Below are 14,444 nucleotides of genomic sequence, written 5' to 3'. Positions count from 1 at the left end.
CGACATGTGCAGCAATCTGTGAAGGAAAATCTTCATATTAACTCTGGAAATAAAGTCACTACCATATTAGCTGAAATGACACTGCTTGTTGTTTGGAGATGTGAGGAGCAGCTCCATCTGGTAAAACAACAGACATGAAAACAACCAACGTGTGTTCAGATTAATATTTGAATTCTCTCTGTTGGTTGTGAACGTTTGTCCCGCTGCATGTGACAGACTACATTCCCTGTTCAGCACAGAAGAAGAACCAGCAGAGAGCAAAGAGATGCTCCCACAACACAACTCTGCTTCCTGTTTGAATAAAAGCCACAACAACCTGTGACCTAGAGCTAACACCTGGCGCGCACACACACAAAGTCTAACATGCATTATTTGTCTCTTGCACCTGCTATTGTAAAAAAAAACAACAACACAAACTCATCACTAGTACCATGTCAAAAACACACATCACCGTCATTGAGTATACCAAACCCTCATTGAAAGTTTATTCAATGTTAACGTTGTGTCCTGGTTCGAGCACCTAAGAGTTAAAAGCAAGACAAAGCTTCCCAAAGTAGTCAAACTGGGCAGTACAATTACAGGCCGTAAACAGAGCCTCACTGTCCGATCACCATGGCAAAGCAGTCCAACGCTTAAGTGGCAAGATCTTAGATGACCACAGCCATCCCGTAAATCACCACTGTCAGCTACTGCCCTCAGGGCAAAGGTACAGAGTTCCCTGTGAAAAGAAAAACATCTATTACATTTTTTTTTACAGTTTCTCTCATGAGCCTCGACTCATTTTTTTAAACAGTCTTTCTCTAAACAGTAAGTGCAATAGTCACAACTGTTTTATGGGACATCACAACTCTATTGCATGTCTTCAAAAGGTCCTAACTCACCCAAAACACTTCATTCATGCTTCAAAACCTCATTATTGTGTCAGTAAACTGGCCACCAAAATTAAAAGTTGTTTTGTCACCGTGTGAGCCAGACTGGTCAAAATGTTTAGGTGTTTTCTCACCACGGCACTCAACCCTGGAAATGTTTCTAATATAAAAAATCTGTTCTACTTTTTTGTACACTGACGACTTACTCTACTATACAAGAGTGTCTGTTTTGTCCAGCTGAATGTTTATCGCACAGCTTTTTACATTCCCATTTCAACAAAGATTACTAGGAAAAGTCAATACTGTAGTAGCTACACAGAAAAAGGATATGCACATTTGTATGTATACAGTAAATGTATTCATGTAGCAATGTGTTACATGTAATATAAATAGAAAATTATCTTTTGATCTTTCATGTAAAGTCATAATACAGTGAACCATCCATCCATGGCCAAAAAACAACAACCCTGCAACAATTAAAAAAACCTGCAGTAGTTCAGTTCAAACACAACAAATCATACCTCCTCGACATAGATATTTATGAATATACATGCATGTCTAACAGATTTTGATAATTGAATGGATCATTTTTGCAAGTGACGGCTCAGACGATGAAAGATTGTTTAGAAGTTGTGAAGAGGAAAACAGTTTCACTGAGAATTAACTCATCAGTTTTGATCAGCAAGACGTGCGCAAGTGGTTATTGTACTTTTGTACTTGTGCCAAAACACGTGCTATTCAATTGAATGAATGAGAAATTCAACAAATGAATTGTTTAAAGATTTGAACTCATTGTTTTGAGCCAAAGCAAACAAGAAAACTGTAATCTGTTTGTGAAGCCAGCCTGCTACCTCAGTGTGCAGCATGTTTTAATCTAACCTTGATTCAGTCCTCACCATGCACGCTCCTTTTAATGTAGCTTCTATTGGTGTATTGTGCTTCTATGTAAATGTGTTGTAATGTGTCCTGTCTGAATGTAATATGTTAACAGCAGTTTTTCAACCAAAGACAAGTTTCTGTAAGCAAAAGCAGACAAAGTATCTTCTATTTCTATTCTGACTAATAAAGTCCTCCATGTTTTCCAGCTTATAAAGCACCTTACAGCACCCCCTGGTGGGCGCCAACACAAACCACAGCATTTACTTCATAACAATTTCAATATTATCTTTATTAGACGTCCTCTTTTATACACATATACATATGCATACAAATATACATATTACATGTCCATATACAAATACAAACTCCATAAATATGCACCATCTTATTTGGATATTATTGGTCAAAATCTCACGTACAGTAGAGTATCTTTCTGGTGTTAGCATAGAACAGGTAATGCATTCCAGTAATGCAACAGGGAGGAGGACATCATGAGCATGTGGTTACAGGAGGAGATCATGTCATCGAACATAGAGAATATGAGCATTTATATGTAGAGTTCAGACTTTGCATTGTTGAGACGACACATCAGGGGTGTATATAGACCAGAGCACTTGATTCAGAGAGACAGAAACATCCACAGTTTTGTTTTTTGTGAACAAGGAATTCAAGTTCATGGATGAACTTGAGGAACGGAGTGTGTTGATACTGTAATGTAGACATCCTCGTCATCCTGGTCCAGCTTTGAAGGTGACTGATGATTGGTTGAATGGCAGTTGCTCTGGGTTTGCACCGTTGGAAGTAGTTATGCATGCATGTAACAGTGTTTGTGCGTAACTTTGAGGTCAGTCAGAGCCAGATCTCCTCGCTGCTTGTGCTGTTCACCTTATAGATGTAGCCCACCATCGGATATCTGGCAAAACCTGGGAACCATCGCATTCAAAGGGAAGACAGAAAAAGTAAAACACTCGCTGCTGTTCCTCCACACGGAATATGAAGTATAAATAATGAAACAATGCAACCGTATCGGAGAGAGCATTTGCCTGACCTCTGGCGGCGTAGGCTACAGACAGATCTTCCTCCTCCTCTTCCTTCTTCTCTCCCACACTGTTCTGCAGGGCGGCCTCTCGGGCTACGAGGAGTGATGCAAGAAGGACGGAGGACACAGCGGAATACAAGAGAGATGTTGACTATGGATGTGCAGGGAGAGTTTTTGGGAAATACACTCCAAGGGGAGACACCCCAGGTGAATAGGGTAACATTTTGAATTAATAGATATCACCATGAAACTACCACCAGTTGATTATTTACATTAAGGCAATTAGTTTTCTAAAATTTGACTTTTAAATATGCAAATGAGGCATTATATGCATATATTTACAGAACAGAAATCTGAACATTGGACAAAACCAGGTTCAAAATTATTGTTTCATTTTGTTGACATATTAGATTCAAAGGTTTTTACACAGGGAATATTTGATATCTCTCCATATATCTGAAAATACTGTCAACAGCCATTAAAAAAAAATCCACTTTTGCCATGTTTTTAGGAAACATCTAATCCCCCAGTAGGGGGAGCATCTTCCCCCATGACCCGGGGTTACAAGATTTTGCATTTAGTATTAACAAAGCTGTTATGTTATGATTTAATTACCCTATAAATGTGTTTACTTGAGCATACTTCTTGTGTACATATTATATTGACTCAAATTATATGAATATACATTGTTCTTAAAGGACCAGTGTGTAAAGTATGAATGTTTAGGGGGATCTATTGGCAGAAATGTAATATAATATTAATAAGTATGTTTTCTTTAGTGTATAATCACCTGATAATAAGAGTTGCTGTGTTTTCGTTACCTTAGAATGAGCTGTTTATATCTACGTAGGGAGCGGGTCCTCTTCATGGATGCCATGTGTCTACAGTAGCCCAGAACGGCTTGGGCCGGAGTCAATAACGTCTCTCCGGACGCCGCCGCTCTCTATTTCTTGCTTCACCAGTCACTTCCCACGTATACACACACACTCTAAGCCTTGGCTCTGCTCCAGATGCCCTACACTACTCTTACAACAACAGGCTCTAGAGAGGGCCATTCGTGTTTTCGTGTCGGCCACCGTAGCTCTCCAACACGCTTGGCACACGGGAGAAGCTTCAGTTGGCTGAAATCTGCAACCTCACCGCTAGATATTGGCAGATCCTACACACTGTTCCTTTAAGGGGGTGTCTTACCCCAGTTTACCCCCATATGCAGACACTGAATTTCTCTTAGCATGTACTGTACTCGGCCAATGTCTGCCCTCCCTTACTGCACAGCTCTACACATCTGTACGGGTGTATGAGATGAGGGTGCTTCATAAATTGGTACCTTTTCTCAGAGTGTTGAGGTCGTTGAGCTGCATGTTGGACGGCACAGACATGTTGTCTCTGGGGATGTAGGTCTTATCAGCTTTCTCTGTCTTTAGATTGGCTGAGTCGCTGTAAAGGAAATTTACAGAGGAGAGATATCCAACTTGGATTAGACTTGCTATTGGTCAGCAGGATGGACATCAAATATTCATAAGAGCACAAAAACGCTTTCCTCAGTGTTTTGCTTCCAATCCACTAATGATGCTGAGATGGAAATTATCTGATAAGATGAACTTAAAATTTCACCCAACAGGTTCAGACCTGCACTTATTTCACCTTTTTCTTCTTGGAAGCAAGTCAAAATATGGCAGACAACATATCCGGTAACAAGACAATAACAGCTGACGTATAATGGAAGCTTTAGCCCACCTCAGGGATAAAGAGATACAGTCTCTAACATATCTATCTACTGTATTTCTATCCATCTTGTTGACTTGCTCTCCATTCTGATTCATACAAATATCCACTGACAGAAGTCTGATTACTTTATTTACCTTTTCTTGGTCATCAGAATCTCCACTGGCTCGTCTGAAACACAATACAAGGAGATATATTATCCTGCTGACTGAGTGTTATACAGTATATACTACAATGCTACAGTCACACATTTTCCAGCTGAGTTGCTCACCACACGCACAAACACACTTTAGTCTCACCAAAGGACTTGGTCTTGTTTTTTTGCATGAGGCAGAGGACTATCAGACTGAGGATGAGGAGGGCCATGAAGGCCATGGCTCCACCAGTCACTATTCCCAGCATGGGCACCTCCACACGAGACTGCAGGAACTCTGGAGAGAGAAGGAGAGGCAGAGAGTTAAAGGAATAGTTTGGCACTTTGGGAACTTTTCGCTTATCTCACGGACAGTTAGATGAGAACATTGATGTCGCTCTGTATGGTGCATATGAAGCTAGCCGGGACACCGTCACTGACCTGCCAGCGTGAGGTTGCTCTGCACCGTTCCCACACTGTTGCTGACGTTCATCGAGATGTTCCCTGATAGGCTCCCCAGCGTGACCTTCAGCGTGTGATTGGTCAACCAGGGGTGGCTCCGCTTGTCCAGGATGAGGAAGTCGGAAGTGTTAGCCACCTGCTGGCCTGACTGGTCCACGAAGGTGATGGTGGCAGGCGGGTTGGACCGTACCAAGGCGAAGAGGACCAGGGAGAGACCGGGGTGTGAGGTTTCACTGTAGTGGGCGTTCAGCTTGAGGATCTCTGGCTGAACTGGGAGGAGAGGAACGACTTTATTCACGGTACCAACAGGAAATAGCTCTTACAATCCTGAAATATGTCACACAGACTCACACTGGACGTTGAGTTTGACCGTGGCATTGTAGCTCTCTCCCGTCCTGGGGTTCGACGCGACACACACCAGCTCCCGGTCCCACTTCCTGGCCCGCAGGGAGAAGGTGCTGTTGTGATTGGGCCCCGGTCTGATGACCTCAAGGTCTTTCAAATGTCCATGTTTGGGCGGCGGCTCTCTCTGCTGCTCACCGTTCAGGTACCACGTCAGCAAGGGAGAAGCGCGGGGATCCCAGCCGTCTGATTGGCAGTTGAACCAGTGTGTAATGTTCTCCTGCAGCGTCACGGCCGCTCGGTGCCGTCCGTCAATTTTGGGAGCGGGCTCAGTTGCACCTGTGATTAGAGGATTAGTGTTGATGTGGATATAATTGAGAGGCGAGGCGCCATGGGAACTTATTTCGGAAAAATATGAACGGAAGTCAACGGCAAGAGACAAATATTTTTTTGATCCCGTTGGAATTGGACCAAGAATCACACATATGATGTTTGTCAATTTAAAAGATAATTTTGCAAGTCAAGAAAGTCACAATTTTTTATAAAACTGTTGAAGTCTGTGAAAATACATAATTAGAAAGAACACACACACACAAAAGTTACGTAAGAGACGTCTCTCTCTCTGAAGCTACGATTCCCGTGTGTTTCAAAAACATATTTGTCTCTCGCTGTTGACTGCAGTTCACATTTTTTCTGAAACGAGGTCCCATGAGGTCCACCGGAAGGGGCTGGACTTCACCTCTCTATACACTGACTATGGATGAGTACCTCATATAACCCCACTTCAAAACACTCAAACTATCCCTTTAAGATGAATGCTGTGCAATAACCTTGAGGTCATTTTTGGTTAAATTCCATCAAGCAAGAGGAACAGGTGACGTAGGTTACAGGTGCAGTGTGCCTTTCTTACCTGCCCAGGATAAGGCCAGTGTGTGAAGGAACACGACGGCAGAGCCCGACGCCCACCTTCTCAGACACGCACACTCCATACTGGCCCAACGGAGCAGCGCACACGCATACACATCTACCTGCTTTGAGGAGAAATGACATGTCCATAATGAGGTTCAATGGGTTATCCTGAGGGGGGAGCACCAGCAGAAATCTCAGAGACGGATATCTCAAAGGATAAAACTCTACATGGCTCAGTTCCACTGGGTGTACATGAGGATTTTTGGTTTGTGATTCTGGTGAATTCACCCTTTAAAAGACACACAGATTCATGTTGACTGAGACTGAGATGCGAGACAAAAACACAGCAACACAAGACATGCCTCACTTTTCGATAATTCACTGCCTGGTTAGCTCTGATTTTGCAGACTTACTGTACCCCGTCACTACAATACAAAAACACTCACAGGCCGGCTCGGATCGAAGGTGATTGTGCACATACACACAGTGAGTGCGGGGAATGAGTAATGCATAGTGCTTGCTTTCAATCTGGGTCATGTGATATGTGTGAGCACCTCGGACGAAAAGCAGGAACTGAGCCGTCAAGGAAAACACTCATAAATCCCACACATACGGAGACGATCAAGAACATTCTTGCACGCATGATAGAAGGTGTTAGAGCTCTTTGGGTGAGGATGCTGGGGGTTGCACTGACAAAACAAGGGGGCTATACATTACACTGTGGGTCTCCACTTTGTAAGGCTGCATGCAGGCATTTCAATGCAGATGTGTGCACTGAAATGCAGAAAGAAAGCCGTCTACAACACACACACACAGAGACACAGTATTACCTCAGCCCTTTCTGCAGACGCTGTTGTGATTCAGCCTGCTGGAGCTCCATGGCAGCGGAGGTGTAGAGGAGGGAGAGTGAAGGATGGTGATAACAGCGGAGAGGATGAGAGGCAGCCCTCCCTGACTCAGTTGCTTTCCCATCTGCGTAGACTCACACACACACACACACACACACACACACACTCTGCAGGGTACAGCAGCTCCAGTAGCAGCGTTTACTAGCTGGCTGACGCAGGCAGTCAGGAGGAGAGAGTGGGAAGGGAGGAGGGGATGAGAGAGGGAGAGAAGGAAGGCAGGGAGAAAGGGAAAGCAGCAGAGGATGCAGAGAGAGAGAGAGGAGAGTGGGCACAGAGTCGTGAGGGACAAAAGAGAGCCGATGTGGGAGAGGATACACAGGCTAGAAGACAAGAGTGTGCAAAACATCAATCTTTAACGATCCACTACATGGACTTGTGGTGGATGAAGGAGAGTAAACTGTCAGCTCAGAGGGGATAAACCGATCTCTTCCTGTCACCAGGCATGTTAAAGTAACCCTTGATACACAAACATGGCTCACAGTGTCTGAGCTCAATTACTTCAGACTGAAGAGCCTCTGCAGTGCAGCTCTGCAGACCTGAGCAGCGGCATGCAGAGCACTGCAGCCAAAAAAGGCAGACAAAAGAAACAAGCTCATGTAATAATATGTCCCGTGCTAATGTCAAAATTCAAGCTTAAATCACTCTCCAGGATATACTGTCACTTTTAGTTGAAAACTCTGTCCTGAAGTGCCTTGAAAACAAGCAAAAAAGCGATGTCTGGCAAATACTGTATTTCCTTGTTCCTGTTACTTCAATCAACTGTGGAACAAGGTCAGCAGAAGGTTAGGCTTCATGACTGATGACACAAGTTCAGACACTTTGAACCCATCCCTACATGTAAACAGATACTGGTAACATACTGCTGACAGGACTGGTTGATGATAGACACAAACAGGTAACTCCTGCTGCATTTAAGCAAAGAAAACCCACTCACCTTTCAGAGACACAATGGATGAAACTCCTGCAAAGAATGTGCAAACACTGAGGAGCAAAGCGTCCACGCAAACATTCAGGTTTAAAGGACAATTTTTCAGCCACTGGTTTCCTTTTACTTCTGTACTGCTATAAACACCAAGCTGCGGTGATGGGAAATGGGGAAATTATTTGCTTCTCCAAAGATTTAGCAGTCTATCAATTTTCCATCAGATGGAGGAATAAAAACATTCATCATCACATCGCAACTACAGCTGGACGATAAATCGTCCAGGCAGATATCAGCTTATTGCAGATATACTGATATCAGCATATTAGCCGATAAGTAATAGGAAGTTGCAGTACAAAAATGCCAAAGTTGGTTTGCGGTAATTCAGTATCTGTGTGGTCCAATACCTATATACTGCTATACTATTTCAGAAAAGATTTAGTATTTTCCAATATCACAATATGTCAAATGCAATATGCCTAAAATACCAGAATGTTCCACTACATCCGGTCGCATTTTTTAGTCTGCAAACCAGCACACTTTTCTGGCTATTCTGACCCACAATCCTCTGCGCAGCAGAAATATGAGCAAGAGGATCAAAGTTCAAGATGCAATGTTATGATAAAGAGGTTTGTCTCAAGTGTATGAATACTGCATGCAACAGTGCGTTCTTTGTAAGGGCAGCTGCAGTACGTATTAAAAGTAAAAAGAAAAAGGTATGCGATTTGGAACGTAACCGACATTAAGTGTAACCGTGACCATAAGATAGTTCGTCCACTAGAGAGCACTGTCAAATGTTCCACTTGTTTAAATAAACAAATATCAGGGATCTGTATCAGGATTGTTTATGTAATGCGCTGTATATAAATCATTTTCCCCATTAATATATTTATGGTATTGTGTCTATTTGAGTGTTAATTTTGCAAATCAATGTGCACTGACAACTACATCATCACGAAGTGACAAGTTGAGTAATCGATTAGTCAATCGACAGAAACCGTTTTGTTCATTAATCATTTTTCAAGCAAAAATCATTTCCCGGTTCCCGCTTCTCAACTGGGAGGATTTGCTGCATTTCTTTGTCTTATAAGATAGTAAACCGAGTATCTTTGGGTATTCGACAGTTGGAAAAAAACTAGCTCTTTGAAGATGCCTCCTTGGGCTATGGGAAATCATTTTTGTTTGAATTTTCAAACATTTTATAGAGCAAACAATGAATCATTATGATAATTGTGATAGCCTAACATGAACTAATTCAATGGCTTCCTGGAAGGAGGGAAAAACTGGTGTAAAATGTTAAAATCGAACATGACTTGTAGGCTAAACGTGGCATTATCCTTTAATATTGTGACGGTCTAATTATTTTGAAACTGGACTATAAGCGCTTACAATGCTCCATCATGACTCCTGCAGCAGGTAACACAAAGACACACAAGTCATGACCTTTTTAAATTATTTCTTTATTTATATATATTTATTTATTCATCTCAGTTTGGTTGATATTCTTTTTTTAATCATTGTTGTTGCACTTTAGTATTTTTGTACTCAACAGAAATGAACATAAAAACAAAAAAAAGGACAAAATGAACCGATAGAAAACAAAATGAACCTAAGAAACAGGAGTAGAGCAGAGCTGGCGCGCCGAGCAGGGAGGCTGGGATGGAGAGGGAAAAGACGGAGGGGAGGGGTGGAAGAGTTAAGATAGAAAGAAAAAGGAGAAGGGTCAGTTTGATCAAGCGGAAGACAATGTGTGTGCAGCGTTACCTCTCAGTCATCTGCAGTGCTTTCCATTAACTCCAGCTGTCCCTTCCTGTGTGCCTCTGCTCTTTCCCTCAACACAGATCTGAAACAACAGCTCTGGTCACAATGTGAGACAACGTGGAGCCTCTGGTCTTAATTTTAGAGTTTCTATCCTGCCGTGGGGACGAGAGACATGCAATGTCTTCCATTCCAGACGTTTCCTCTCCCAACACCCGCCATCCTTTCTCTTCCAGATCTCACCTTTGGCTTGGTGTAAACAATGAAAGAAAACAGGAGGGCAGATCTGAAAGAGGAACGAATGAGAGCTGGAGGGAGATGGAATGAAAACAAGCTTCTTCTGCCCATCGAGAGACATTGACTCAGTTCGGGAAGAAATTAGGGCTTTCAAAGTCAAAGTTAACACGACAATAACGCGTTAACGCAAATTTGTTTTAAAGCCACTAAATTCTTAAACGCATTAATGCAACTTTTGATTTTTAGGTTGTACTGGGCTCAGTTTTAAAGTTAAAGTGAACCAACCATGTCATACTAGCTTTTCGTGAAGGAGGCTAAAATTACGCTCCAAACTTGCACTAAATTTTGGCGAGGAAAAACTGGCATGGCCATTTTCAAAGGGGTCCCTTGACCTCTGACCTCAACATATGTGAATGAAAATGGGTTCTATGGGTACCCACGAGTCTCTCCTTTACAGACATGCCCACTCTATGATAATAACATGCAGTTTTGGGGCACGTCATAGTCAAGTCAGCACGCTGACAGCTGTTGTTGCCTGTTGGGCTGCAGTTTGCCATGTTATGATTTGAGCATATTTTTATGCTAAATGCAGTACCTGTGAGGGTTTCTGGACAATATTTGTCATTGTTTTGTGTTAATTAATTTCCAATAATAAATATATACATACATTTGCATAAAGCAAGCATATTTGTCCACTTATATGTTGATAAGAGTATTAAATACTTGACGAATCTCCCTTTAAGGTACATTTTGAACAGATAAAAAATGTGCAATTAAATATTGTAATCGATTGACAGCCCTAGATCCTAATCCATCCTTCTTCCCTGTTAACTCCTCTCATTTTAGGGATTATGATTTACCGCTGAAGCTAATCCACTGTTCTCCGAAGGAGAGCAAATGTTGGTAAACAGGAAGTGACACGGTGCGAATGGAGAGCAAAGGCGCTGCATGACATCATCTCCAGCTTTCATGATGTATATATAGCATATTAAAAGTCAACCGTGCAGCCAGGTATTGTGAAATCTGGCCAGTATGAATACATACAAGTGGAGCTTTATTCTTTTGCACCACAGTCTCTTGCTGGCCCGGGGGTATTGTATATGGGAGGATAAATAGAGGTCAAACAATAAAATAAAATTTAAAAAAACAAAGGGAGGTTCAATCTTCTGCTGTGGTCCCCAGTGTGCTGTAGCCTCCATCTGGCTGTGCTTGACTCAGCTTAGGGCACAGGCCTTGGTAGATATGTTTAAGGTGGGCACACCCTGCCCGCCGCTCTGGCCACAACCTTGTATTCCTCTGCTGTGAAAGTCCAATTCAAGCCGCTCCTTCCTACGGTCACCTCCTGAAATGTTTCCCTTTTATGGTTTGGAGGTGTGTCCAGGTGTATCCAACCACAACTAGGTCCATTAACTGTTCATGAAACGCCTCCTGCGATCTTCCCGTCCAGGCTTGAGAGGGGCAAAGCGAGGCCGAAACCAAAAAAGAGGGTAGACAGGGGTCGAGTAATAGTAGTTTCCTCCTTGGTCGCCACAGTAACAAGGTTAGCCTGGGAGGAAGGGGCCGCAAGGGTCCGTAAGGCGGCGTCCGATCAGAAGCCGATAAAAGATGGTGGGAGGATCACAGCAGAAAGAGAAGTGGGTTTGTCCGTCTCCACACTTGGGATGTTCAGGATGATATGTCAGCTATATTACAAGTTATTCCCTTGTTTTTTTTTATTTTGTTGTGTCTTTTTGTTTTTTAGAGCGTGAAGTCTCTGTAGCACCCGAACCAACCCGGACAAAGACCAAAGCCTGACCCTGTATAGCCTGCCACAACTACCCCATTAACAGAAAACAGGCCCAACATCAACAAGAATGACAGTCACAACAACATCGATTGAAATGATAACACAAAATAATTACTCTCCTCTTATTCAAGTGTCTCGATATAATAATAATATTAAAACAAATAAGAACAATCTTTTTTTCACGACACAGAAAGAGCACTGTCTCTCTTCTCTCTGTCCTCTTTTGGCTAGAAATCTCAAGATTCATAAAACAAAAAAAAACAAAAAAAGACATCCAAAAGTACAAATGATAAACAATACCGATATAAAAAAAAGCCTCCCCAACAACATCTAAAAACAAAAAAAAGGTGACAAAAAAGAAAGGATTTGATACAGAAATTGCAATAGCTTTCTATACATGGCATCACTGTACAAGGAAAGGAGCTGGTAAAACTACCCACAATGCAATACACTGTCACTGACATGGGAAAGGAGGAAGGAGCAAAGAGCTAATCCGAGGTGGGGGGAAGTTGGAGGAGGGGAGGGCGGGTTTGAAAAGCGGGTAACAGCATGACAGAGAGCGAGGAACTGCGAGGAGGAAACAGACAGAGAGAGGATAGCTTGAACCGAAAGTGCAGAATTACTTAAGTAATCAAAGAACAATGTTGTCTTCCTTGCAACACAGAACTGTTTTCCTTTAATAATAATAATAATATTCATTATAATAAAACCTCTTTTACGGAAAACAGTAACAACAATAAGAGTAACAATATTGACCATAATGTCTACATGGACATTAGCCGTAAAATTAAAAAAAAAAAAAAAAGGAAAATGAATGCTAGAACAAGAAAAAAAACAATGAGAGAGCTGGTTTGTCCTGTGCGATGTCACTGAGCTCCATCTTTGGAGAGAGCGGTTTTGTTGGAGCCTGACCCAAAACACCCGCCGCCCCGGCCGAAAAAAGGGGCCGCCGCCGCTGAGATTTCAGCCCGCTCCGGAATGATCTGCTGCAGGGGGACAGCAGGAGGGAGAGGGGTGGGGGAGGAGATGGAGGAGCAGACTGAACCTCGTAGACACCTTTCCCCTCCGCTCACCTCTTCTTCTCAGTCATGCACACACACACTCACTCACACCTAATGTGAATACTTTGGGTTTGTGGCAGCAGTGTGTATGTTTCTTTGTGTTATTGGACTCTTGCGACTATGACTGTATCAATGCGTTGGCCAATGAGGCACATAATGAAGTATGCCAACAGTTAACAGAAGACGAAGGGTGAAAGGGTTGAGGGGTGGGGTCGGGGGGGAATTAGGTCAGGGCAGCAGGTGAGGGGGGTCGAGTCGAAAGAGGGAGGAGTGGAACCCCAATCTACCCACGATGAGGGAGGTGAAAAGAGGAGACAACCGGCGGCGATGAATGCTGGATGTCTGTGCAGAAAAATGCTGGCACTTTGACCTTTGATTCCCGAGGCCCCGCCTGTGACCCCCACCCCTCTAATGTCTACACCCACCCACACTCCCCCTCTCTTTGCGCAGACTGCCCTCCCAAAGGGATAGTTGGAGACAGACAGATGGACGTAGAGCGCCCCCGTTTGGGCAGAGAACGGTGGTTTGGCGTGATGCTGCTCAACTCAAGTCAACACAACTCAGGATGGCTGATATGGACCGCTGTACACAGGATACTAAAGGGAGACAGAAGGAAAGAGCAAACAGTTCATATTTGGATCGCTATAAGCAGATGATTATTATCTAACTGACATCATTTTAGACCAAAGACTAAATGGAAAACAAAAACATTTACTATTATTTCACTGCAGGGTGTCTTTAAAGTGCACAGTATGAACAAGGATGTTTGCTAATCTGGATTGGACTGGACTATCCACCTTTAAAAGGGCCGCTCCACCGGCTTTACACCTGAATATCCGTTTACTTGTCAGAGGGAGTATTACTCTGCCTTTGAAAACAGCTTTCCAATGTTGGGGTAAAAACATGGAAATAAACCAGGCAGGGAGCGTCTAATGAAAAACGTAGTTGAGTTGCATAGTGGAAAATGCAGGATCAGGACCTTGACCCGTATCGGAGACTAATGTTCAGGAGCAACTTAGTCAAGTTCCTTTCAAAAACTACATCCCGAGGACAAAGAAACATTTAAAAATCATCAACTGGTTTAGTAAAAAGCTCCAAAATTTCACTCATGGTAAAGTCAATCATAAAGACTATGATAACACGATGAAAACACGATCTATCGGGCAGCATTAATAATAATAATAATAATAAATTCGACTTGTATAGCGCTTTTCAAGAGAGTACTAGTGCGTACCTGTGCTAGACCCCAGCCTGCTCCATGCTGTACTGCAGGTCGGGGGGCTTGTAGCTGAGGAGCATGTCACTGGTGCAGGAGGAGGGGTAGCAGGCTGCCGCATGGTGCTCCCCTTCCACATCACACTCTGCGTGAGGAAACACAAACATCTTTGACTGATATGGACAAAGAAAAAACCCC

General features: G+C 43.0%; 2 protein-coding genes across 7 annotated transcripts in view; both read right to left on the bottom strand.

Annotated features, from left to right (window-relative positions):
- Positions 1 to 2,019: 2,019 nt before the first annotated feature.
- tmem25 (transmembrane protein 25) lies at positions 2,020 to 7,725 on the bottom strand. 2 transcript variants are annotated; one of them, XM_074641422.1, is made up of 9 exons: positions 7,189 to 7,725; positions 6,360 to 6,477; positions 5,459 to 5,788; positions 5,087 to 5,377; positions 4,812 to 4,943; positions 4,650 to 4,683; positions 4,115 to 4,224; positions 2,797 to 2,880; positions 2,020 to 2,671 (listed from the first exon to the last, which is right to left on the bottom strand). In XM_074641422.1, the coding sequence occupies exons 2-9, from the start codon at positions 6,436 to 6,438 to the stop codon at positions 2,598 to 2,600; spliced, it is 1,134 nt and encodes a 377-aa protein (XP_074497523.1). In that variant the 5' UTR covers positions 6,439 to 6,477; positions 7,189 to 7,725; the 3' UTR covers positions 2,020 to 2,597. The 2 variants fall into 2 exon arrangements, with proteins under 2 accessions (XP_074497523.1, XP_074497522.1); XM_074641421.1 differs by having other exon boundaries at positions 6,360 to 6,480; positions 7,189 to 7,724.
- Positions 7,726 to 9,629: 1,904 nt separating this feature from the next.
- The window catches only part of sik3 (SIK family kinase 3), a 44,420-nt gene continuing 39,605 nt past the window's right edge, over positions 9,630 to 14,444 (bottom strand). For all 5 annotated transcript variants that reach the window (XM_074641392.1, XM_074641394.1, XM_074641396.1 and 2 more), the window contains 2 exons: positions 14,265 to 14,391; positions 9,630 to 13,626 (listed from right to left, as the gene is read on the bottom strand). In XM_074641392.1, coding sequence (XP_074497493.1) covers positions 14,270 to 14,391 — 122 coding nt within the window. In that variant the 3' untranslated portion in view covers positions 9,630 to 13,626; positions 14,265 to 14,269. The remainder of the gene's footprint in view (positions 13,627 to 14,264; positions 14,392 to 14,444) is intronic.

This window comes from Sebastes fasciatus, chromosome 7, assembly GCF_043250625.1.
Source record: "Sebastes fasciatus isolate fSebFas1 chromosome 7, fSebFas1.pri, whole genome shotgun sequence".
Classification (NCBI taxonomy): Eukaryota; Metazoa; Chordata; class Actinopteri; order Perciformes; family Sebastidae; genus Sebastes; species Sebastes fasciatus.
This window is presented reverse-complemented; position numbering and strand designations above follow the sequence as displayed.